We start from the raw sequence: 26,418 nt of genomic DNA, 5'->3' as shown, positions 1-26,418 counted from the left end.
TGTCCCTTAAACCTCAGTGGTTGTGTGACAGTTTGAGTCAGTATGGTGGGAGTTTGGCCAGGTGGAGGCTTAACTGTTCCTTCTTTGTGTGGATACCTCTGCCATGGCTCACTCGCCAGCACGCTGCCTCACTCCAGCCCCTCCCTCACTATATTTTCTTCCCTCCCTGTCCCTCTCAGTCTAACTGATCCTCCACTGCCATCTCTCTTTGCCTGTTTATCTACTGTTTTCTAACTCGCCTCCTTTTTGTCTTGATTTTTATTTTTACCTTTTTTACCTACCTCCCCCCTTTTCTTCCCTCCTTTGTCTGCAGTAGAGTGATGGTGTGCTGTGGTCTCTCCACTCAGAGGAATAATATCAGTGGTGTGGGAAAGGTCCAACCTCACATGTCCTGTGCGGCTGAAGGAAGGCTGTGTGAGGTCAGACCTATCCCACACGGCTCGTATTCTTCCCGGCCACGAGACCAGCGGCCTGCCATCTCCCTCCCGTCACCCTCCTCCTTTCATGATCATTAATCAAATGAAAGATTTTTCATCTTGATTTTCATCCCTGTAGACAGTGTTTTTGCTAATGGCCACTCTGATTCTGAGAGTACCGCATGCATGGTGTCCAGTGTAAGTATGTGCATGCTATGGTTTGTGAGTGATTCAGTCACTGTGATAACAGTGTCAGTTGGCATGGTCTTCAAGTGTTTGTGTGTATATATATATACTGTCTGTTTGGTTTATTTTTTTCCATTAGAGGAAACTGCTCTTAGTGTGTGTAGGACCCTTCAGTGTGAGGTCTACTCTTCTCTCCCTTTCATTCAGAATGGGCTCAATGGGCTTCATCTGGCCTCAAAAGAAGGCCACGTCAAAATGGTGCTGGAGCTACTCCATAATGGGATCGTACTGGAAACCACCACGAAGGTAAAAATAAGTGTTGCAACCTTAACCCCTCAAAAATCACTTGTGGGGAAAAAAGAAAAAAATCATAGATGCTTTAATATCAGATACATTTCTCAGAAACATGCCTAATGTTTTGAGACAAGAAGACTCTTCCTTGAGTCATTTGCTGCTGTGAGGTTGGTGATGAACCAGCTAGGACTGCAGGAACATGCTGCCCCTGTCAAAAAATGTTTTAATGTCTGATCTTTTATAGTCGTAATGAGCACAAGCTGACATCCATGCGTTTGTGTTATTCCTGCATCATCATCATAACGTTGGCCCAGGATCAACACTGCAACCCAACCAACCAATAACGCTGTCTGATTAGTTTAGTTAGCATTAGCCAAGAAGTTAGCTAATGCTATGAAATACTATCACGAGCAAACCAAACTTAGTAACCAAAATTTGGTAAACAGCAAACCTGACTTGATAATACTTCTTTTTATGTTGTACAACGTAATAAAGATAACACTTGAAATGCTTACCATTTGTTCTGGAAGAGAATTTTATAAAAAAATTAAAGAAATGTTTTTCTTCGCTTTTTTTTTTTAACACACTGCGAAGCTATGACATCACAACAGCGTGACTGGTCAGTTGCAATGCTGATGCAACATTATTGTGATGATGCAGGAACAACACCAATACAGATAACTTAACACCTTGTAATGCTGCCAGTTCTCAAAAAAACAAAAAAACACTTTGCACTTTGAATTCACCTGTAATATTTCATGTAAATGTTTGCTTGTGTTCTCATGTTTCTGTGTTTTACCAGAAAGGGAACACGGCCCTGCACATCGCAGCCCTGGCAGGGCAGGAGCAGGTGGTCCAAGAGCTGGTTAACTATGGGGCCAATGTCAACGCTCAGTCGCAGGTGAGACAGAGCTGCCTTTCAAAGCAGTCGTCACTGAATCCACAGAGGCTTCTCTTCAGGCTAACTATTGTGAAACCACTGTAGTAACTATTGCAATTCCATCTGTTAACATGTGTCTCTGTTCCAATATTTCTGTGTGTTGCTGTTCCCTCTCTGTCTACATCTCTGTGTGTGCATCTGTGACTGTCTCTCTGGTGCTGTGCTTGTGTGTCTGCTCTGCTGCTGTTGTGGGTGTGTGCGTGCCTGTTGTGTCTTTCTGAGACAGAAGGGTTTCACTCCACTCTACATGGCTGCACAAGAAAACCATCTAGAGGTTGTGAAGTTTCTTCTGGAGAATGGAGCCAATCAGAGCATTCCAACTGAGGTACCACTAAGCTGAGAGACATTTTTGAAGAGTTATCTCCCAAATTGCTCAGTCCTATCTCTGCTGATCCACACCCGCTGTGTTTTCATTCCGTTTTTGTTCTCATTAGCCTCTCTCCTTACATCGCTCTCATTTTCCTTCCATGAGTCAACCTCTCTTCTGGTTCTCTCCGGTGTGTTGCAGGATGGATTCACTCCTCTCGCCGTGGCTCTTCAGCAGGGGCATGAAAATGTTGTAGCCCTGCTCATCAACTATGGCACCAAAGGAAAGGTCCGCCTCCCTGCGCTGCACATTGCAGCACGTAACGATGATACACGCACAGCCGCAGTGCTTCTGCAGAACGACCCCAATCCTGATGTGCTAAGCAAGGTGTGTGTGTGTACAGAATGGAACAGGAATGTCTGTAATTGGTGTGTTTTAGCTGTTTGTTTCTTAAGTGCAAAGGGAATGAAAGTAGCATGGTGTTAACCTTATGTGTCCCTGCAGACTGGATTCACACCCCTCCACATTGCTGCGCACTATGAAAACTTGAACGTAGCTCAACTGCTGCTCAATAGAGGAGCCAATGTCAACTTCACCCCAAAGGTAGGGGAAAACTAATTGTCACTGAAGGTCAGTCACATGACTTGCTCTCTGTTCTTTTAGTTTTTTGTCTAAACTCATCTGTGTCTGTTCTACAGAACGGTATCACCCCTCTGCACATTGCATCCAGACGGGGTAACGTGATCATGGTCCGACTCCTCCTGGACAGAGGGGCTCAGATTGATGCCAAGACCAAGGTTTCCAAAGCTCTCATCTCAAAGCTTTAGTGTTTCCAAAGCTCTGACTGTATTGTCCTACTTAGATGGTTCATTAACTAAATCACTAACAATCACTCCCCTCTAGGATGAGCTGACTCCTCTGCACTGTGCAGCAAGAAATGGCCATGTTAGGATTATAGAAATCCTGCTGGACCATGGAGCCCCCATTAATGCAAAGACTAAGGTAAACCCCTACAGGCGTCAAGAAAATTCTTTAAGTCTCTTAAAGGTTTTATTTTTAACAGTAAGACGGGAAAGAATTCAAAAACCGTCATCTTTTCAACTGATTGTGAAAGACTCAATCCTTTGGCTTACTGTGGCATACGATCTAAATTGATGTATTTTGATGAGTGGGGTAATGGTTGTGGTCTTGCCTTTTATATTTGTAAATGAAATGTGAAGAGAGAGGACATGTGTGCCCAACATACCTGCTTTGGTTTGAGAAGCTGTTGCTTCAGCATGACTTACGGTGTTTCTGAATTTCACTCTTTCGTTTGGTCATAAGTACAAATCTGGGAGCTTTTTTTTTTAATTTTCTGTTTTTAATCTGAAAAATTTCTTCCTGCCATTGGAGATAATAAAGAATCAACATATTTATTTATCTATCTATTTATTTATTTTGCAGAATGGCCTGTCTCCAATCCACATGGCAGCGCAGGGCGACCACATGGACTGCGTCAAACAGCTTCTACAGTACAACGCAGAGATTGATGACATCACACTGGACCACCTCACCCCTCTGCATGTGGCGGCACACTGCGGTCACCACCGTATGGCCAAAGTATTGCTGGACAAAGGGGCCAAACCCAACTCTCGGGCTCTGGTTAGTGACAAACATACTCTAATAAGGCCAGATCAGCTTATTAAGTCATACGAGTCAAAGTTGCTCTTTACCTTGGTAGTAATGATAACTGTTTGCTTTCACAGAACGGCTTTACCCCTTTGCATATTGCTTGTAAAAAGAACCACATGCGTGTGATGGATCTCCTGCTCAAACACTCGGCGTCATTAGAGGCTGTGACTGAGGTAAGAACAGTTCAAATAGATAGATGTGAAGTTATATAGATGATTTAATAAATCCCCAAGATCATTTCTAATTCTTGTAATCCTGTGCTCCCTTTTTTATAGTCCGGCTTAACCCCTTTGCACGTAGCATCATTTATGGGTCATCTCAACATTGTGAAGATCCTGCTGCAGAAAGGTGCTTCTCCCAGTGCTTCTAATGTGGTGGGTACCTAACTGAAATTTCAAGTCCAACTCAAATAACCAATTCATATTCCTGAGAGCATTATTGATTTGACTCTTTGGTTTGTGTGTGAACAGAAAGTGGAAACACCTCTCCATATGGCATCCCGGGCAGGACACTATGAGGTGGCAGAGTTTTTATTGCAGAATGGAGCCCCAGTGGACGCCAAAGCCAAGGTAGAGATGTTACACACCGAAGCATAAACGTCCTGTAAATAAATGTGATACACGAATACCGGCAGATGAAGCTGACCGAGTTTTGCATCCACGTGCTAATTTCCCTCCTGTACAGGATGACCAGACACCCCTGCACTGTGCAGCTCGGATGGGCCACAAGGAGCTAGTGAAGCTTCTGCTGGAGCAAAAGGCCAACCCCAACTCCACCACCACAGCAGGACACACACCTCTGCATATCGCGGCCCGGGAAGGTCATGTGCAAACTGTACGGATCCTCCTGGACATGGAGGCTCAACAGACTAAGATGACCAAGGTAAAGACTTCCTGCTCAACCTTCTGCTGTGAAATTTTAAACTGTCTGCCCAAATGCTAAAAACCCCTACCTGATGTTTTATACACTTTCCTGTTGGTGCGTCTGCAGAAAGGCTTCACTCCACTCCATGTGGCCTCCAAGTATGGGAAGGTGGACGTAGCAGAGCTGCTTCTGGAAAGAGGAGCCAACCCAAATGCTGCCGGAAAAGTGAGGAAATCATAATGGGCTTGCGTGTTTGGAAGAAGAACTAAATAAATCCTTGTTTGAACTACCACAGTCTGATTAATGTTTGAATCCCTTTCTACAGAATGGTCTCACTCCGCTGCACGTTGCTGTACATCACAACAACCTGGATGTTGTTAACCTTCTTGTTAGCAAAGGAGGATCACCACACAGTGCAGCCAGGGTAAATCAAATTAAAAATACACGTATATAGACACAAGGTCAGGCAGATGGTTTAGTATTGTGTGTGAATTCATGTCATTCTAAAAGAAAACCACATCTGTTTTCTAGAATGGCTACACTGCCCTACATATAGCATCCAAGCAGAACCAGGTGGAGGTGGCCAACAGCCTGCTGCAGTATGGAGCATCAGCCAATGCTGAGTCACTACAGGGTGTCACACCTCTCCACCTGGCCTCACAGGAAGGAAGGCCTGACATGGTGTCCCTGCTCATCTCCAAACAGGCCAACGTCAACCTCGGCAACAAGGCAAAGACAGATAAAATTTAAAAAATGAAAGAAATGTTACTGTAAAATAAACTATAGTCTATGTTGTTTTTGCTGTTTTTGACCTTTGTCTTTTCACCCTGACAAACAGAGTGGGTTAACACCCCTCCACCTGGTGGCACAGGAAGGACACGTTGGGATCGCTGATATCTTGGTGAAGCAGGGCGCGTCAGTCTATGCCGCAACACGGGTAAGACCTTTTCATCACGCGGTGTTTTGTCTTTGAGCTGAAAGAGAAAATGTCTGAGTAGCTTTGATTTGTCTGGTTATATTTTGGTCCAATCGCTGTTTGTTAATTCCTAAAATAATTTTTTTTGTATCAATTTTTGAATCAATCTTCTTTTCTTGAAACACTTTAACCATTTCAAAAACATAGTATGCAGTTCTAAAACGTTTTTCATAAAACACTCAACCTCCATGTGGGATCATTACGATCCCGGTTACGACCTTCACTGTGTTTTCTCCACTTTCAGATGGGCTACACCCCACTCCATGTAGCTTGTCACTATGGCAACATCAAGATGGTGAAGTTCCTCCTGCAGCAACAGGCCAACGTGAACAGCAAAACAAGGGTGAGTGCCTCCCTCTGGCTCTGGACGAAAACTACAGCTAAAGCCGGATGGGAATGAGTCATAGAGCTTCAGTACAGTCTGTCAGTAACCACGGTTACAGTGTGTTAACACACAGCTCGTGATGGCTGGGTTTCCCCGCTGTTAGTGTAAAATGATTTAATAGGACATAGAGGAGTTTTTTGCTCATAAGGGAATAAATGTTTGAAAACATGGTTTGCTGTAATACATAGAGTAACTGTTTCAAGCTGGTGTGCGTTTATCCATATTCATATGAAGATGCTAGAGGAAAAAAGCAACTATAAGAAAAGGTGGGATGTACTGTAGGGCTGCAATGAACCGACTAATCAGCTTTTTCACATATGACATTCTTTGTTTTTTTTTCTCAGTTGGCTGCTCGTTGCAGTCTATTTTTGCTTAAAATGTTAAGCTTTTCCTTTATTTTTTAATATAATGTAGTGGGTATTTTTCTTTTACATCACTTACAGTAATGTCTCAGTCTCAGTAAACTCAGGCATCAAGGCTCATCACAAATTTAAGCAAACTGACAAAACATTCCTACAATATTTTCATTTTATTTTTATTAGTTTTGTATGTACGTATGTAAGTTTTATTTTATTTCCGTTTGGTTCATAAGTCTGTGTTTTTTCACATCTGGCTTAGTTTAGCTCTTGTTGACTACCGTGAACATGGTCTTTAGAAATCTCACAGAAATTCTAGTGTTTACAGCGACTTTTACACTTTTGTGTATTTTTTCTCTCACAGCTTGGTTACACTCCTCTGCATCAGGCAGCCCAACAGGGACACACGGATATTGTGACACTGTTGCTGAAGCATGGCGCCCAGCCCAATGAGACCACTACAGTGAGTGCGATTATCTCTTCATCATCCTCATTCGTAAAGTTTGGTGTTCATCGATGTCCCACTCTCTCTCTTTTAGCATGGCACGTCAGCTCTGGCTATCGCGAAGAGGTTAGGCTACATCTCGGTGATTGACGTCCTAAAACTTGTCACTGAGGAGACAGTTTCCATGGTGAGATGTTCAGAAAAGGGGTGGTGATAATCACATGGGAACATATTGTATGAAAAGTTGAACCTTCCCTTTTGCTGTTGTCGGTAACTGTTTTCTTTTCTCCATGCCCAAAAGACGACCACAGAGAAACATCGCATGAGTTTCCCAGAGACAGTGGATGAAATACTGGATGTGTCTGAGGATGAAGGTATTATCATTATTATCACTGAAATAAAACAGCAGGAACACTGTAACTGTTTGATGATGTAAACATTTTTCCCCTCACGACTCATTTTTTTGCCTTTTGCTCTTTTTTTTTTTTTTTAGGAATTGCACAGCTAACATTAGGTATGAATGTCTGTTTCTTACGTGTGTGGCTCCATTTCAGACTCACGCCATCTTTGTGCCACTGCTTTTCTCTCTCTCCTTCGTTCCCCTCTGTGGTGGTGGCTCTGGTTTCTCACTGGCATGCACCCATAGCACCCATGTCTGTAACCTCGATATGTCCCAGTGCTAACACGCTCATTCTCTGACTCTCCAGGTGCCTTTGACATAAGCCCTTCATTGTTAATAATATTAAATCAAATATAAATCTTTAGTTAGGAAAACACAAAAAAAAACCTTCTTTGTGAGTTTTAATAACTTAGATTTTAGTGTCATATATACATATTTTTAATATTCATTTGAAACATGTGTGACTGTAACCGTATCGCCATGTGAATCTGCCTCTATGTATTGCATCGTTTATTACTGTCTTGTGTTTCTGTCATGTGACCTGTGTTTGCTGGCTGATTGGTTGTTGGGTTGGGGGCTTAGAGATTCTTAGAAATGCTCAAAGGTCTATTAGCATTAATAATATGTCACATGACCAGGTTCTAATAGGAGTTGCTTATGATTATCACACCACTGTTGCCCTCATGGTTAGAGTCACTTTCAGCTAATGGTTTGCTTTGCCAGCTTGTTGTATGTGTAATATACGGTATATAAGGCAAAAACAGAGTTTGATTTTCAAGCTTGTTACAATTGCTCAGTATTTGGTATTACCACCTTTATTCTTTGACACAGCCTGAACTCTCATAGGCAGCTCCCTTGTCATATCTCTAACTAGGACATTCAAAACTCTTATTTGGATGTTGGCTGCCTTTTTTTCCACTTCTGTGTTTTAGATCATTGTCATGCTGAAAATCAGGTGTTTTCAGAGAGTACTGCATGGTGGATCAAAATTTGATAGTACTTTTCTGTTGACTAACACTACTACCTGAAATGCAGCCCCAAACCATGACAGAGCCTCCACCGTGTTTTACGGATGGATCCAGACACTCAGGATCATATCTCCTGTCTTCCGTACATACATAGAGCCCAAAAATTTCATCACTCCATACGACGTGTTGTTCAGGTGAACAGTAGATGAATCACCTGAAGGGTCAGATGCTCTCAGGTCTTGTGTCAGCTCTTTGCTGGATCTTTTCATGTCACTTAAGGACTTGACTTTCAGCTACTCTTCACTCCTATAGGTAGTTTTTTAGGCTTGTCCTCCACTTCTTCCACCCCACATCAGTGGCTTAAAAAATAGAATCAAATAAAGTTCCTACTCCTAACTACTGTTCAAGACCACTTTAGAAACTTGGAAGCAGAATATAAGGAAATGAGAGATAGCTTGAGACTTTTGCAGAATACTGTTAGCTACGGAGCTATTAAACAAAAAGACATTTACGCGCATGATTAAGCAGAGGACGTAGAATTATGAGTAAAAAGAAAAGCAGGATAAAAAAAATGCTATGGTTGTGTCGTGTCACAGATGAACCGTTGGTCAGGTCACAGCTATTTTCTGCTGCCCCCGTGTGGCCCAAAAAAAAAATCACTTATGACAGGTTTAAGGTTTCTCAGGTTTAACGCCTGAAGTTTACAATACCGCTGACAATAATGTCATGGGATATCATGTCTTGATATTTTTAGGCCCCTGATAATTCAACCAACAGTTTGTCAGTGTGGCTCTAAATATAGAAAGTAGCTGAGTCGCCGTCTTAAAGACACATCTCACATCCGGATTGGTAAACTGATATTAGCAGACTGCTTCGCCTACTCAACACATGCATGGCACACAAGACAGAGGATACGCAGGACATGAGCTAACTTGTGAACCTGTGGGTAGCGCACTCATGGAGTCAAATGTGGTGTAATGATAACTACGACATCACTGTGGCTCTGGGACCTCATGCAGACACACAGGCTGCTGCAGTCACTAATTCACGCACACGGAGAAGATTTCCATTTGATGCTGATTAACACTTTAACATTATCGCCTGTTTTGGGGGGTAAGTAACTGAAGAGCACCTCAATTCACTTCTAGATATGTGCTTTGTTCTAAGGACAGCAGAGAGCAACTTGCACTGTTGGTGTTATACGTGGAGTGAAATTCTGTTGTTCTGCTTGTCTCTGTGTTTGTGTTCATCTCTTTTAGAGCAAATCGCCTCCAGCATCACTCTCTGAAGCAGCGGCTGTCTAAAATGTTAGAAATTAAATTATGCTGCTCCGTGCTCTGATGCACCCTCTGCTCATCAGTAACAGTGTTGTCTCTAGCTGGATTTTATGAACTTTTCCAAAGTCAAGAGCACATTTTTATCTTTTTATTCAGATGTAGTAAAGATCAGTTAATCTGAATCAGCTGCCCACAGTGTCCTGCTGTATTGTTGATGTCCTCAGATCGGCTCTCTGTAGCAGTGACTCCACCCATATTTCCCATATTATAGTATAAGATGGTTTATTATTATTGTCCTCACCAGCAATTTGATCAGCTATAGGAGCAGAAGTGTTCTGTTAGAGCAAGGATGTGAGACTCATTTTACATTGGAGGCCACATGCAGCCCGCTCTGATCTTTCGTGGGTCAGAGGAGTGAAGAAGTTTAACCACACCCTGAGATATTTTAATATAAGAATACATCTCAGTTTTTCCACATGATAACGAAATGCTGTTTGGGGCTTAAATTGTAAGGAAGCTCATTAGCTCATTGCGCAGTCTCTCTTATAATTATAAAAAAGTTTTTGTTAATTGACAGAATGTCAATTTTATTTTTAATTCCTACATTGAACCCAAATCACAATTCTTTATAGTAGGTAGTAAAAACAACTGAAACTTTCTTCCATTTAATTCAGGCCACTTCACTGTTTATTCCAGTAATACGTTTTTTTCTCCTTTCATCCTACGTCACATCTTTTGTCCAACAATTAGCCATAAACACAACCCCATCAAGGAATTATGTTGCTCATTTCCCCCTCTTTGCCTTGTCCCCATTCTTGTGACACCTTAAATTAACACCTTAAAACCCAGATGCTGAATCTTGTATCAGGCCCCTGAGCTTGAATATTAAAGGTATGAACAATCCAGCTAGACTGTCAAAGGTATTCTCTCATCTGAAACACTTAAATGCTGACATCTCGTTCCCATTAGAGATCCCATTAGTCTCCGGTGTCGATGAGTGGGTGATGTCTTTCACTCAGCTTTTAATTCCAAAGCCAGAGGGGTGGCAATTTTGTTTAATAGAAGTCGAATTTACTGCTTACTGGTTTTTATTTGATAATAACAGCAGATTGTTGATTACTGCAGGCATTTTATAGCCTAACCCTTTATTATAAGTGAATATATGCTTGTAGTTTTAACAACCCGTTTTTAACAGTTTGTTGTCCATTTATTACGTCCATAGATGTTTTTTGGTTTCTGCATATCGTATTATTCTTGTACTGGTCAATTATTTATCTATTTGATAACAGTACTTTTACCCACATAGTGACCTCTCCTGAATATCACTTAAGTGCTCTCCCCAAACTGGTACAAAAAGGTTTTACTGATGGTCTCAATTCTTAACAGGCTGCTGTTGTCAGGCGATGCATTCAATCTCTTTGTCATGTCCTAAATCCAGGACTTGTACTTAATAATAAAAGATTATTTCTCCTCTCCGTTATTGTTGGGAGTAGCTTAAAGGATTCTGACATGGAAAACACTTCCTTCAACTTAGAGTTAGTTCTTGTCTTTCCCTCCCTGATAACAAGGCATGGGATGATCATCTCATACAATCAGTTCATGACTCTCAGTGATGATTTCAAAATTAGAGTTCACTTAACAAAACCTTTTTTTGCTTTTTAGTCAAAAACATATAAAAATGAATCAGGTCAGAATAATGGATGCCTTTTTTCCTATTCCGGAACAAATTTCCAAAAGCTTGATCCATTTCTCTGTTGCTACAGTTAGCAGTGTTTCTCCAAGTTAGAAAAGAGAAGATTCTCAGTGAAAGGCAACTTTTTTGGGTCCTTTAAAAAATTCCCACTCAAACCATGTTCTCACATCCCTTTGTGTTTAGTTTTTTCCACCAGTGTGTCATATATTTCATCTTTTTCACAATTTCCCTTAAATTCCAGTTTTGTGTGGAGAAAATGTTTCATCTACTCCTTTCTATTCAAAAAGTGGGAACAACTGTGCAGCTTTAATTCTACTATTGTATCCTGGATAAAAATATGTTTGTGTTTGTGCTGCTGACTCGCTATAATAAGGCCAGATCATTTTCACCGATGTTTCATTTCACCAGTCTAACCACCACATAGCAGAGCCATCAGCTGGGATATCATGTTGTCTAACACTTCTCACAGCTGGTTAACAACCCTGTTTTCTTCTTTCTCTCTTTCTCTGATGCTGTTTCACCAACCTGACCACGGTCTGTTCGCTCTCTTTGGCATGTTGTTCTCTGAAGGAGAGGAGCTCTTGGGGACAGAAGGGGCCAGGTACATGAAGATGGATGACATGAAAGACCATGATGACGATTTCCTCTCCCCCAAGAAATCACTGGAGTACGAGAGAGGGCTGGGCACAGCGTAAGGGGGGCTGGTCGGGGAAGCAGGGGAGAGAGCCAAGCTAGTAACCTTAAGCTAATAGGTGGATGGATCGTAGGGGTTGCACCATAGACACACACACATTAAACACCAGGATGAACACTTGGGAGGAGATGCAAAGAAATGTCTTAAATCTGACTTTTTTTTTTTCCTTTTTTCCTACAACAGAAATTATTCGCCAGCCATTCCACGGATCCCTCGTGTCTCTCCAGAGCCTGTTATCCTGAGAGAACATGAGATAGATCAGGTACTACAGAGCAGTATCACTGAGATACAGAAAACCTAAAATAGTAAATGCTTTTATTGCACTTTCATAAAATCATCAGATGACAAAATCGGAGCAGCAGAGAAAGCCAGACTCTTTAGTATTAGTCTACCTCTTTCTGCTCCTGCATAAAAAAGGGGAAAAAACAGGGGGGAAAAGGTTTTATAGCTATTTTATGTGTTATACTGTTATTTACTCTTGAAAATGGCCCCATTCAAAGCCAACATAATTATTAAAATCAAGTATGAATCAACCTATAGTTGCATTGTACAGCTATATGAAAAAGCAAGTTTAAGGGTATACAACAAGAAAACCCTTACATATATTTTCCATAGGAATTAAGAGCATAAGTAGCAGCCAGGTGCTTTCAATTAAATGCACTTGATTAATTGATCATCAGTAAGTGTGAGCACCTCTATAAAAACATAGGTTTTGGCAGTTTTCTGGTCTAGCATTCAGGAGTAAAGTCATTAAACATAAATCTGGGAAGGGTTATGAGGCTATTTCCAAACAATTTGGAGTTGGTCATTCTGTGGAAAACATTCAACACACTCATCAGTCTTCCCAGGAATAGACGTCCCAGCAAATTCAACTCAAGGTCAAACTATCCACCTGTCATGCGGGCGGTGGAGCGGCGATGATTTGGGCTTGCTTTGTGGCCACCGGCCTTGGGCAACTTACAGTCATTGAAATCATCATCGATTCATGTGTATACCAACGTATTCTACAGTTAAATGTGAGGCCATCTGACCAACAGCTGAAGCTTGGCCCAAACTGGGTCATGCAACAAAACAATGATCCCAAGCACAGCAGCAAATCTACAACAGAAAAGAACAAAGTGCTGCAATGGCAGAGTCAAAGTTTCCTCTTTAAAAATTATTCCCACGCATAATTTTAAGAAGGCAGTGAATATTATTTAGTATAAGAAATGTAAGTGACTTTCAGAGTTATTATAAGACATATTTCATATACACGAAAAAATATGTTGTTTTAAAATGTGTAAACACACAGTTTTGATTTCTGGTTCATTTGTTTCAGCATTTCTGTAACATGACATAAAACCCTCCTTTTAGTCATTGCCAAAATGTCTTCTCAACATTCCCTGTAAAACTAGAATTTTAGTGACTATAAACACAGGTTTTCAGTACCCATCATATCGCTTCTCATACCTTTTTTTTTTTAATAAGTAATAAAAGTTTTTACTTATTTAAATCATTTATTTGTTTATGTCTGTTGTAGCAACACACTCCACTTCCACTGCCCAAAGAATACGACGAGGACTCACTGATTCCCAGCAGCCCTGCGACTGAGACGTCAGACAATGTCAGCCCAGTCGCCAGTCCCATACACACGGGGTCAGCACTGCAAGCATAAGAATCACTTCATCTCTGCTTACAATCTGATCGGAAAACTAACCGTCACAATCGCTGTCCGATAACAGGTTCCTGGTCAGTTTTATGGTGGATGCGCGTGGCGGTTCAATGCGAGGCAGCAGGCATAATGGTCTGCGTGTCATCATACCTCCGCGGACGTGTGCTGCACCCACCCGCATTACCTGCCGCCTGGTGAAGCCGCAGAAGCTGACCAGCCCCCCTCCACTGGTGGAGGGAGAGGGGCTGGCCAGCAGAATCATTTCCCTGGGTCCTGCAGGGATGCAGTTTCTGGGGTGAGGAAGCTTCTTTTTTTTCTTTTTTTTTAAAGTGTTTTATGTATTGTTAGAAAAGGGTTTCTCTACTCATGTGTAATTCTGTATGTGTGGCAGACCGGTGATTGTGGAGATCCCCCACTTTGCTGCTCTCAGTCGTGGTGACCGGGAGCTCGTAGTGCTGAGGAGTGAGAATGGCTCGGTCTGGAAAGAACACCGCAACCGTTACGGGGACGAGGTGCTAGAAACAATCCTCAACGGGATGGATGAGGGTAAGAGTTTAAAGGCTGATCTCAGGCTGACACTCAGTTAAGCCGCGGCCTAGTGTCATTGTTAAACAAACGCAACCACTTCTTCTCCCTTCAGATTTAGAAAGCCAAGAAGAACTTGGGAAGAAGCGAATCCGCCGCATCATCTCTACCGACTTCCCCCTTTATTTTGCCGTTGTGTCACGAGTGCAACAAGAAAGTGACCTGATTGGCCCGGAAGGAGGCTCCCTGACAAGTAAACTAGTGCCGATGGTCCAGGCCACGTTTCCCGAGACAGCAGTCACCAAACGAGTCCGTCTGGGGCTGCAGGTGAGATGGAACGAAGTGGAGAAGGAAGGAGAGGAGAAACAGAATCGTTAATGCCTGTGTTGCATGTTGGATTTACTTTGATTGTGTAATGATGTATTCTTATGAGCATTTGTGCCAAGTTTCTTTGATTTACTTTACTGTTTTTGTCTGTTTGTCCATTTTTTCTTTTCTTTTTTTTTTGGGAGGACCTTTTTGCCTTACATTTCACACATTGCATGCACTTGGCACCTTTGTATAACACTGGACTGATTTCAGTGACGTCTTTCTCGCTAATGTATTCTTGACCATATTCTCTGTACTTAGCATTTTACACACTAAATTAAGATATCTAAAAAATAAGCCCATATAAGTTTATATCTATTTTTGAGCCTTTTGAGTCTTTTAGTGTCTTTGCTGTCTAAACAAAAAAAATATAAATAATTATTAGCTCAACTTTAGCACCACATTCTGTAAAGCAGTAATTTTTTTAAGAGGACATATAAGACATAGGACTGCATGTCCCCAACACATCAAGGAGTCACATATCATGGCACTGGGCTGTTAACTGTAAGACTAAAATACATTCAGTAATGTGATTTTACTTTTAAAAATACAGTTAAACTGTACATTAATTCTCTAAAAACAACAATCCAGTCATCAGACATAAAACTATATTGATTTCATTCGAGTTTCTGCCTTCCTAATTCTTCGCCGTATGCATCTATTTGTTTCTCAGACGTGCATATTTGGGATTTCAAGGTTTCGTTTGCATGTGATTTTTATTTTGGTTGCTTAAACAATACCGACTGTTTTGCCATTTGTTTTGCTGCATGTTCTTTTGTTCCAGTTCAAGATTCTGATTGCATTAATTCCTCATTCAAAATCTTCTTTCCATACATAGATCGGCAGCTTATGCAGCTTGTGTGACTCCAAATCATGTTTCAGTAAATCAAAATGAAAAGTGGACCTTCTACTACTGTTTTGATGAAATTGTTTTTCTTTTAGGCACACGAGTGAATTCAATCTGAGCTCGATAGGTTTTGCAAACTAACAACGCTAATAGTGAATGTAACTGAATATTAGTGAAATATAATGTTCAGTATTTTCTTACATGGCTATATTTTAGGAACATATCTGTTTAACTAAAATGCTGTTGTAGTAATTGCATCATCAATGGCCTTGTGAAAAGCCACAGTGCCTTTTTACTTGATATCTCTCCTGTATTAATGATTGTAAAAGCTTCTTGTTAACATACTTTGTTACATTTTACAATAAAAAATATACTTGTAAAGTCATGCAACCAGTTTGTGTTACTATTTGGTTTTCAGATGTATTGTTTCTGTGTTGAAGTAGTTTGTTCACTGCGGCCTTATTTCTCTTTCTCTCTCTTTCTCATCATCTTTAATTTTCCCCACTTGGTTGTCCTTTCTGTTATCCACTTCTGTTGTCTCATCATCCACCTACAATCAACTCATTACACATGGCATCCTGATCTTTTTTTAAAATCCTCCTTCATATTTATTTATTTTCATTTAATCTCCCTTTCATCAAAACCGTGCCCCCTGTTGCGTGCTCCCTTTTGCCATCATCGACTCCCAACCTCAGGCTCAGCCAGTTCCAGATGAGCTGGTTGCAAAGCTTCTCGGTAACCAAGCAAACTTTAGCCCCGTAGTCACGGTGGAGCCTCGGAGGCGCAAGTTTCACCGACCAATCGGCCTACGTATTCCCCTGCCTCCATCTTGGAGGGAGAGCCCTCGAGACTCTGGGGAGGGTGATACTACCAGTCTGCGTCTTCTCTGCTCTGTCATAGGTACTCCATGCCACAGCTGTCACGTGGGTGTTTGTGTCAATGTCAGCAGTTTACTTCCAAAGCAAAGAAAGATTTGTGTATGCAGCTGATAGTCAGGCTTGGTTAAAATACTTGGTTTAAAATGCTGCCATCACTAGACTTACTCTTTATGACTGCTGATCACTCGGTGTGCTCTCTCTCATTCTCTGTGACTCCCAGGTGGTACAGCCCCAGCTCAATGGGAGGACATTACTGGCACTACTAAGCTTATCTATGCTAGTGAATGTGCCAGTTTCACAACCAATGTTTCTGCACGGTAAGTTCAGATAGCAGCATGTGCAGTGAAATTATATTTGTCATCATAACACAGAAAAAAGAAAGATTATTCAAATTCTTTGCCATCTACAACCACTGCAGTAAGCAGCTTGGCTGTGATTATAAAGAGACAAAGAACAGATGCATGTGACTGAACGTGATCGTTTTCTCCCAGATTCTGGCTCGCAGACTGTCCTCGGACAGCCGAGGCTGTGTCCTTTGCCAACCTGCTGTACAGGGAGCTGTCGGCCGTACCTTACATGGCCAAGTTTGTGGTGTTTGCAAAAATGAATGAGCTACGCGAGGGCCGTTTGCGCTGCTACTGCATGACTGATGACAAGATGGATAAAACTCTGGAGCAGCATGAGAACTTCACAGAGGTGGCTCGCAGCAGGGACATAGAGGTCAGTTCAGAGACCTTCTTACACAGGACAATCGAGTTCTTGGGCCATGTTGTGCTTATTGGATTACTTCTTTGTACATGTGTTAATGCCTCTGTGATTACAGGTTATGGAAGGAATGCCACTTCACCTGGAGTGTTCAGGGAATCTTGTTCCGGTGAGGAAGGCCACCCAACAGCCTCGCTGCTTTAGCTTCCAGGCCTTCAGAGATAATCGACTTCCTGTCTCTGTTAAGGTGTTGCCTTTTGACTTGTCTTCAGTTTTATTTTCTTTGTTACTCCATTAGGTCTTTCTCTACTCATGCATCTGTCATATTTTTTTTTTAACCTTTAACCTCTGCGTCTAAGGTGAGGGACAGTAGTAAAGAGCCCACTGGATTTTTGTCTTTCCTTCGCAAATCCACCAAGTATGAAGACAGCCAGCATGTGCTCTGCAACCTCAACATCGCTATGCCTCCATGTATCAAGGTAAAGCTTTAAAAGACAACTTCAATGTATTTGTTCACATTTCTTCCGAGATTTCCGACTGCATTGATGTTTTCTTTCAGATTGTTGGGAGTGAAGACCGAAGGCGAACTCTCACCCCGCTGGCTTTAAGAGAAAGATACAGTGCTCTAAATGAGCCTGCAATGGGTACGAGTCTCTCACTCTCACTTCTTTATGTAACTAGATCTGTCTACCTTCTAGGGAATAATGTATAATACATGATGATGGCTTCATTATGTCTTATCATAGCACTTAATTTCCAGCCTGCCTAGAATCATTAAGCATCTCAGCTTTATATTTATGTTTTCTGCAGCATCAATGAGTGCTATGGAAAGGACAGAGCTGAAGATGGCTGTAATTGCAGAACAGTTGGGACTGAGCTGGGCTGGTGAGTGGATCTGTTTTATGTGCGGTAAACCATCCGTGTTTATCTTATGTCTGACAAGTTTGCTAGCATGCTGCTGATTAAACAAAGTTAACACATGGTGCCCAGCCAATGAAACTAATTATTTTCTCTGCCAAGAGCCGTGGCTATTTTACAGAGACTGTTCCTTCTCTTCTGTGTACGCCTCATCGGCGTGACTCATACGCCAAATTATATAAATATTTCTCCTGCTTTCTTGATCTTCCTTCTGTCACTTTCTAAACAGAGTTGGCACGTGAGCTTCAGCTGAGTGTGGATGACATTAACAAGATTCGTGTGGAGAATCCAAACTCACTGCTGGAGCAGAGCTCCGCACTGCTCAACCTGTGGGCCACTCTCGAGGGCAAGAGGGCAAAGAGTCAGTAAATCTAAATTTGCTGTAGACATTTGCCATTTCACTTCACTCAAAGCTACACTTTTATGATTTCTAGAAACCCACCCCTCTTCTTCTTTCTTCCATGCATGCCGGTGACTCCTTTTTTTCACTGCAGTGGAGAGTTTGTACACAGCTCTGAAGAGCATCGACCGCATGGACATCATCAACATGTTGGAGGGCCAGCCACCTCAGCCTGTGAGACAAGGATCCCGTGATGTCAACAGACGTCGACACAGCGAGAGAGACCATCTGTCCCCTGGTATGACCAATGGTAAGCGCCCTCCCCAGATCCCATGGCCTGGTCTCATTTCTGTCCCATTTCCTTGATCTCCAGCCACTTTTCCAATAAACATGCACCTCTTTCCCCAAACTCCCCAGAAGATGAAGTCAAGTTTGTTTCCCTCTAAATGACTCTGTTGTCCCAATGTCCTTCTTATTTAATCTCTGTGATGCTCTTGTGTTTTAAAGCTGCCTCAAACTTTTGCAGGATTTTACCTCAGCAACACACAGAGGGACTCAGGACACTCCTACTGTAAAAAGGGTAATATAGAAATGCAGTGAAGTACCTAGGAAACCTTAATTAAATGGTATACTTCAGGGGGTTAATGGTGTATTGGTTCAGTTATTCCATTCTCCTATCCTCAGAGTTTAGTCTTTTTCTTGCTTGTTTGGTAGTTAAGATGTTCTGAGCTTAATTCCAATTCTAATTCACAATAATTTTATGCATCATAAAAAAAAATTCTATAAAATGTGTTGTCATTTAGCATGACATATTCTCTATAAAAACACCTTGTCATACATGATGAGTCCATGTAGATCACAAGTAAAGCCTCGCACATTTGGCCTTCTTACCAACTGTCAGACCTCAGTCTTTTCCTCATGGTTTCCTTCACACGTGCATACCCTACATCTTATTGATTCCATTTTCACATCTGGCCTGCTGTGAGCTCCCCGTCTTCCTGGACTGGCTCCTCCTCTCTGCCTCGAGTGCAGATGATGAGTTAGTCGGACAGGTGATAGGTCCTCTCCGTGAAAACTGGAGCAATAAAGAGAGATGTAACAATGCATACGGATGTGACCATGATGGCTAAAGCGTGAAAAGGGAGACGCTCAGATCACAGCTGCAGTGAATCTGATAACTTTGTATCTGTCTCTTCTGTCTGTCTGTCTGTCTGTCTTTTTGGCTATTTGCCTCCCAAAGGTCGTTCCTGCTTTGACTTGGCGGATTTCAAAAACTGGATATTGTTTACTTGACTTATTTTACAGTGGAAAAAAAAGAATCAAGAGGTTTATGATTTACGATCTAGTTCAGTACTTACTAAAGTCACATCAATAGAGTGAGGCACCCAGCATGACTTTTCAGTGAATAAGAGTGAAACTAGCAAAAGTAAAAACTAGCAACAAAAAAAAAAGAAAAGAGTATTTAAAAATATTGTGGTGAAAAATAAAGAACAATGCGCACATAATTATTTTCAGTTTTTACTTTATTCACAGAAGTTAGATGAGAAGATAATGTCTCATTGCATGTTAGCTTAGCTTAGCATGAAGGGAGAAGAGACTGGAAGAAGCAGCTAGCAACCCTGGCTTTATTTTTAACCAGGTAACCTCAGTAAAACCACAGCGTAGACCTATAAACTTTGGACAAAGTTAAAAAAAAAAAAGACACTAATGAACTGCTTTCACATCTGGACAGAAGCTAACTATACCTCACTTTTTTCTCCACGTTTATGCTAAGCTGAGCTAACCAGCTGCTTTTTAACTGCAGAAATGTGTGGCATCAATCTTCTCATCTGACACTTTGGACAGAAAGGGAAGGAAATTCATGGATATTGAAACATGTCAGTGATTATTTAAAATCAGGTCCGCTATAGACTCCCCATCACCACAAAAACAAACGCGATTTCTATTTTTTAAAGTACTGTGTTTGCAGAAAATATTCCTTCAAACTTGAAATAAAAAGCAAGCAAAGGTTTATTCAAAAGCGACTCCAGGTTACTAAACAAAGCATACACTTGATCATACTAGAGTAACCCCTTTTCCTTTAGACCTCTGTCTGCCTGTGTCTGCATGGGACTTAGTTTGAGTCTTTAGAGGTAGCGTTGGTGCACCGAATGTGCTTTTGGGAGCCCTGATTCATTCCCTGTGACTCTGTCCCTCTCTTTGTTTTTCTCTGGTCATCTGCAGCCTAGCCGCCCCACTCTTCCTCCTTCTCACTTCCTCTCCGAACTCTGACCTCATGTTGACCTCTGACCCACATCTTAAGCTTTTATTTTTTGCGACAAATGCATTTTTCTTTTTTTTCTTTTTTTCCTGACTCTTGAAAACCCCACCTTTCTTAAGTGTCCACTCTGTGACAGATACCCCTCACACAGACTGTGTACTCAGCACCCACTGGGAGGGGGGAGGTGACCCTCACTCTCTCTCACTGTTTCTGTCTGTGTTCATCACCCTGTTTTATATTCCTCTTCCTCTCTTGCTGCTCTTCTCTGTTTCCCACTCCTTCCTTTCCCTCCTTTCCCATCCCTTTTTTTCCCTGCTCTCCTGCATGTCGGCATGTGAACAAGACTTCGCTCATTGCTCATCTCCCTCGTGTTTGCATGGAGGGCCCGCTCTGAGACTGGACTGTTGGAGATAAAGCTTCAAATGCTGCATCAGTGCCTAACGTTGCCTGACAAACAGACATGTGTCTTTGCATGGCATGTATACTGAGAATGACTATAGTCTGTCTCTGTTACTCCTCAATGATCTGTCTTAAAAGGGGATACAGAAAGGCCACAGACCTTTTTTTGTGAACTGTGTCTGCTGTTCATGTATGAATGCTGTGATCGTTTTGTGTGTCGCTAATTCTACGTAAACCGTGTCCATCTTATGTTGTGCAACTATCTATCTTTGATGTCTCTGTGAGTTTTGAGATGTTCAGTTTGAATTTGTTCTCCAACTGTTTCTAAATGTGCTCATTGATTACTGTGAAGTCTATATGTCTCTATGTGTGTATGTGTGCGTGTATCGGTGTGAGCATCTCTACGTGTTTTTTAAATGTTTTGTGGCTTCCACATACATATATGTGCCCGTTTACTGGGCAAAAATTGTATCGTTTATTTATATATACATATATATATATATATATATGTTTCTGTACATACATCTGTCAGACACATTTTCCATATTTCACACTTTTTATTATTTCAAATTTTCTCCCCAGATCTCTTTCTTTTCTCGTTATTTACAAATCTACTGCCACAAAGTGAGAGGGATGACAAACTCAGTTAGTTACAAATTCACATTCTTATTTCCTCCTTTTTGGTCTTACCACAAAGCACAAACACAAAATATCCTAAAAGATAGATAGATAGATAGATAGATAGATAGATAGATAGATAGATAGATAGATAGATAGATAGATAGATAGATAGATAGATAGATAGATAGATAGATAGATAGATAGATAGATAGATAGATAGATAGATAGATAGATAGATAGTCATGTTTATTTGGTTGATTTGGTTTTGAGTTCTTTGTCATTAGATCTTAATTCTAATAATCATATATTCAGGCATCAGGCAATCATATATGCATTTGAAGACTAAAAGTGAATATAATTGAAGCCTCTAAACTTTAAACCTCTTAAAGCAGATGCCCTGGTATCTTGTGGGACCTAAATAAACACCAAATGATTGTTTGAATCTTGTACAGTAGCACTGAAGTACTATAAATTTGATTGCAAGTGAAAATCAAACGCCTGCAGTGTATAGATGTTCTGTATCTGGTTTAGACTAAATCTTCATAAGTCAAAGAACTACATCACAAACTAGAAGTCAGAGTTTATCATCAACTGTACATAACTGAAAGCAGTTGGGATGTGAAAAAGAAAGTAGGACAAGGGTCTTTTCGATGGCTTGGTGTCTCAAATATCGCCTGCACTCTCAGCAGTACTCTACTGCTGGCCATGAATCAAGTTACAGCAGCCTGCACTCTGCAGCTTTCTTACCACTGTACAGTACATACGCATGGTCTCTCTCTCTCTCTCTCTCTCTCTCGCTCTCTCTGAGTCAAACATTAAGGAGAATCATTTCCTCTGCTTCCTGTAATCTATGTACTGCATATGGATAGTATGTCCTTTAGTGGTCAGTCATACTGATACTCATGTTTTGCTTTACCTGCATTACCATTTTTTTCAATTTGTTCACATATTTATGTTGTAAAGGTTTATCACTCTTTACAAATTTAGTATAATCAGGTTAGAAAATATAAATGTTAATATTCGCAAAATAGCCTTAGGTGTAGTCTTCATCTAGATTTTCTTTCATTTTTAGCATGTTACATGAAGTTACTACTGCAATATTTTTTAATGCTTTCTGGGACATTGTACTCAGTTGTGCCAGGTCTGGTTTCATAAGAAAGAAAGAAAAAGAAAAAAAAAACATATTTTATCGAAGGTTGTTCAGAAGACGGCTGTAGGAGTGACCTGAGTCCGCAGCTCATTACTAACACAAAGTTTTACTAAATTATATATTTGCACTTGAAATTTGTTTGAGGCAGCAACATTGTGGCTTTCCTAGCAGAAGAAAATTGAAGTCTGTTGTAATTTGTTTGCATAAATTTGAATACTACTATGTTTTATCTTTACATAGTTGTGTTATATTGAATGCACTGTAAAAACAGTATGAGTCAGTGAGAGAGCAGCTGTGTGAAGAATGCGTGCGTGTATGCGAGAAAATGCGATTGCCTGCGAGCATGCCATCCAGCCTGACACCGGTATTAACCTGCCTGTTTCTGAGTGGGTTTGAGTGCATGCATATACGAGTGTGAGCGTATGTGAGTGCTGGTGTGGGTGTGAGACAGAGTGGGTGTGTGTTTGTGTGTCCCTGCTGGACAGGTGTCAATAATCCCTCTCCGTCTCCCTGCAGGTGGCAGCCAGCAGAGCAGCATCAGCCACTGCCGGCCTCGAACCCCAGTCTCAGCCTACTGGTTCAGCTGGCTGTGTCTGCTGCTGCTACCGCTGCTGCTCTGCTACTGTCAGCGCTGGCTGATTGAGCTTGACAGCCTCTCTTCTAAAAGCTGCCGTTGCTCTCATGACCTTAGCTCCTTGCACCTTTATTCTAGCTCTTATTGTCTTGGCCCTCCACTCCCTCCATCCCCACTCCTTTCCCATTTGTCCCTTCAGCCTCCTCTACTCCTCCCCTAAATGCCCAGCTACTGGCCAGGGGAACTTACCCCCCCTCCCAGGGTCCTGATGCTGTGGGGGGTGAGGTGGGGAGCGAGGCGGGGGGCCGGGTGTCAGTGTGCCTCTCTCTGTCTCGCTCCAGGTTATGGGCTGCCGCAGGAAGAGCTTCTCTCACCAGCTTCCATGCAGTACAGCCTGCCCTCCCCGCTGGGTGCTGAGCCTTACTGGCAGGAGGTCTCCAGCCTGGACTGTGCACCTATTGCCACCACAGAAGAAGACACCCTGATGGAGATGTCTGATGTACAGGTGTGGCCCTCAGGCAACAGCCCTTCCTTGGTGGCTGTGGAGGACTCCTCGCTGGAATGCAGCAATGCTGACGATTCGGAGGGTCTGCTGGGGCTGCCGTATGGAAGTCTAGGTCGGCCGGCCAGTCAGGCCAGCGCAGCCAGCGGAGGGGGTGGGGTGCTGAGTGGCTCCATTGAGCTGCCCGAAGACGATTCAGAGATGGGCGTTGACTCGCTCAGCACCACCACACCAGCTTCGCTCGGGGGTACCATCGCTGGGATCAATCTTAACGGGCTGAACAATGGTCAGGGGTCAGAGGCGAGTTCAGAGGCATCAGCCGTCACAAGCACGACTGGTGGTGATGGAACTGGAGGAGGAGGAGGAGGCGGGATGGGCTCAGAGGAAGGGCTTTCTCTTGTTGCAGGACAGCAAAGGGTGTATGCTCGGTTGAGTGAGTCAACTGGTCTGAGCAGTGCTGCAGATCGGAATGGAGACAGGTGAGTACGAGCTCTGTATGCCTCTCAGTTGGTGTGACGTCATATAACCTGGGGCTATAAAACACTATCAGTAAATATTTATGATGTACCACCTCCTAATGAATTCATTGATCTCCTTTCAGGTCAGGCAATGGGGGAAACGGTGGTGGTGGAGGATCTTTCCTTTCTTACCTGCAGGAGCAGACAGGCCCGGGATGGATCCCTGTCACTGACCCTACTCAGGCTTGGGTGGGCAATCAGTCTAAACCCAGGCAAACCATGGAAACCATGATGTCATCAGTGCGTAACGCTGTGGATGGAGACCCTTCCCGAATGTCCCAGGAGGCCTTGCTTCAGCCTGTGAGGGACATGGGGCACTCTGAGATCTTAAGGGGGCACTTCAGAGGTACCCAACCATTTGAGAAGGGTTTGGGCTTTCCACACAGGGTACCAGAGCTGAGGGCCTGGGATGATGTCCGCCTGAAGGGCCAGGTGAGCACGTTAAACCACCCGTGCAAATTTAAAGTGGTCACAGTGAGTAGGATTACTCCTTTTACCATGTCTGGCAAACATTTTAGTCTGAACCAAATTAATGAACAACCGTATTTATAGTTAAACTGCATTTAGCAAATTCTTGTGGTGTAAACAAAAAAGGCGAACTGCTCCAGCAGAGGTAAACCTGGGAGAAACAGTGTGATACAGCAAAATCATTACAGTGTTATACACACAAGCGGTTGCTTTCATACTTCCTCTTCTAGAAGTCACCATTTAAAACCTCACTAATCAGAATTATGTTATGTCGATCCTGGAATCATACAGCAAACGTAAACACACAGCCAAGAACACACACAGTGGTCTTAGGCCCAATTTGGGCACAAACAGCGTGTCCAGCCAAATATAGAAAGCGCTCTCACTCATCAACCCGCGTTACACGATCCCAACCCCAGTCATTCCCACATGTTAACTTTCTGGCACAACACAGACACATCACACTGTATGGGACAATCTCAGCTGTGAGACTGTGAGAGAACAAAAATAGAGCCTTTCAGAGCCTTTGTGGGCTTCATGCCTCTTGTGGGTCATAATGATACCCAAAAAGCACATTTAGCGTAATTTGGAGGCGGTGGCAGCTGCATAATAGATTCTATGATTGTTTTAGGAGAAATTTGTTGTGTAGGCTGTAGTTAGAGCATGTGTGAGAAGTTTCTTAGTGTTCTTACCACAGCGCACAGAGCCGTTCTGATGGAGGTATTTAAAGCTCACAGATCACATGGTCAAAAAGTGAGGGAGGTGGGAATAGAAGCCTCCCAAGATTGCTTTTGGTTGGATCTGGTGTCTTTGACTGGATAGTTGTGACTCGACGCTAGGAAGGAGAAAGAGACGTGGGGAGAAAAGGGCCCACGGCCCCAGCAAACGGAGGGCAGAAATGAAATGAAAACACCAGTTTGGCTGAACCAGTGACAAAAGAGGGCTGCAGCTGTTACCTTCTCCCTTAGCTAAGAGAAGTGTGAGAAGCAGGAGTCACCACCAGCTACGGGACTGAGGCTGCAGTCGTGCGTTGCTCTGTGCCAACCGTGTTGATTTACTGGGGATCAAAGTGGGGCAATGTGGGCCCTAGTTACCGAACTCCTCTTTAGCTTCGTGCTGCTGGCGTTCCTGGTGATCAGCTGTCAGAATGTCCTCCACATAGCCAGTGGCTCGGTGCGGTCGGTGCTCACCTACATACACACTCAGCTGGACCACGAGCTTGGTGAAATCGAGGGAGTACCCGACGAAGAGGAGAACGTCACCACCAGAATCGTCCGCCGTAGAGTCATTCTTAAGGTACAACAAAACTGAGATCCACGAATTTGAAGAAAGGATCTTAGTGGCAGAAGAGAGAAAAAAGAAATGAAAGAGCAGGGGGGAATCACTGCTGCTGAACTCTTGGATGATGCAGTGTATTTAAGAAAAGTTGAAAGTGATACAGGATAGGTTTGTGGTGAGTTATTTGACTGGTTTTACTGAGAGGAGTGGGAAGGTGCAGCATTATGGACACAAGTAATCGTGGCATACAATGATGGGATTTCATCAATGTTTGTTTGTTTCTATGACAATATCAAATGACTGAGGATGCAACTAAATATATCTTCTGCTTTTATAGATATACTGTAAATAGATTGTCTTCAGCTCAACAAGTTTGGACTCCAGTTCTATAAAAAGTTCTCATTGGCTCTTTGCCATTTCCTTCTTATTGTATCTCAAACTCTATAAAACAGCACATTTTTTATTTATTCTGTTAAGTACACTGAAAATCACACTGAGATTTGGTGGATTATGATATAATTGAAATTATGTACAAAGCATATA

The 26,418-nt window shown here is 42.3% G+C and overlaps 1 protein-coding gene across 4 annotated transcripts in view; it reads left to right on the top strand.

Moving 5' to 3' along the window:
• ank1a (ankyrin 1, erythrocytic a) overlaps positions 1-26,418 on the top strand; it is an 87,022-nt gene that overhangs the window by 51,961 nt on the left and 8,643 nt on the right. For 2 of the 4 annotated variants that reach the window (XM_012917267.4, XM_076890868.1), the window contains 38 exons: positions 810-908; positions 1,699-1,797; positions 2,063-2,161; positions 2,345-2,530; positions 2,648-2,746; positions 2,842-2,940; positions 3,047-3,145; positions 3,587-3,784; positions 3,889-3,987; positions 4,090-4,188; positions 4,285-4,383; positions 4,499-4,696; positions 4,805-4,903; positions 5,004-5,102; positions 5,210-5,407; positions 5,517-5,615; positions 5,899-5,997; positions 6,760-6,858; positions 6,935-7,027; positions 7,142-7,214; positions 7,334-7,354; positions 11,749-11,869; positions 12,056-12,134; positions 13,392-13,507; positions 13,594-13,818; positions 13,915-14,069; positions 14,164-14,375; positions 15,960-16,164; positions 16,363-16,459; positions 16,634-16,862; positions 16,966-17,094; positions 17,207-17,326; positions 17,407-17,491; positions 17,658-17,732; positions 17,995-18,126; positions 18,260-18,415; positions 23,451-24,090; positions 24,213-24,561. In XM_012917267.4, the coding sequence (XP_012772721.1) occupies positions 810-908; positions 1,699-1,797; positions 2,063-2,161; positions 2,345-2,530; positions 2,648-2,746; positions 2,842-2,940; positions 3,047-3,145; positions 3,587-3,784; positions 3,889-3,987; positions 4,090-4,188; positions 4,285-4,383; positions 4,499-4,696; positions 4,805-4,903; positions 5,004-5,102; positions 5,210-5,407; positions 5,517-5,615; positions 5,899-5,997; positions 6,760-6,858; positions 6,935-7,027; positions 7,142-7,214; positions 7,334-7,354; positions 11,749-11,869; positions 12,056-12,134; positions 13,392-13,507; positions 13,594-13,818; positions 13,915-14,069; positions 14,164-14,375; positions 15,960-16,164; positions 16,363-16,459; positions 16,634-16,862; positions 16,966-17,094; positions 17,207-17,326; positions 17,407-17,491; positions 17,658-17,732; positions 17,995-18,126; positions 18,260-18,415; positions 23,451-24,090; positions 24,213-24,561 (5,478 nt within the window). Of the gene's footprint in view, positions 1-809; positions 909-1,698; positions 1,798-2,062; positions 2,162-2,344; positions 2,531-2,647; positions 2,747-2,841; positions 2,941-3,046; positions 3,146-3,586; positions 3,785-3,888; positions 3,988-4,089; positions 4,189-4,284; positions 4,384-4,498; positions 4,697-4,804; positions 4,904-5,003; positions 5,103-5,209; positions 5,408-5,516; positions 5,616-5,898; positions 5,998-6,759; positions 6,859-6,934; positions 7,028-7,141; positions 7,215-7,333; positions 7,355-11,748; positions 11,870-12,055; positions 12,135-13,391; positions 13,508-13,593; positions 13,819-13,914; positions 14,070-14,163; positions 14,376-15,959; positions 16,165-16,362; positions 16,460-16,633; positions 16,863-16,965; positions 17,095-17,206; positions 17,327-17,406; positions 17,492-17,657; positions 17,733-17,994; positions 18,127-18,259; positions 18,416-23,450; positions 24,091-24,212; positions 24,562-25,384; positions 25,894-26,418 lie in introns of those variants that run through there. The other 2 variants (XM_076890869.1, XM_012917266.3) reach the window with 2 other exon arrangements.

This window comes from Maylandia zebra, linkage group LG12 (assembly GCF_041146795.1).
Source record: "Maylandia zebra isolate NMK-2024a linkage group LG12, Mzebra_GT3a, whole genome shotgun sequence".
Classification (NCBI taxonomy): Eukaryota; Metazoa; Chordata; class Actinopteri; order Cichliformes; family Cichlidae; genus Maylandia; species Maylandia zebra.
This window is presented reverse-complemented; position numbering and strand designations above follow the sequence as displayed.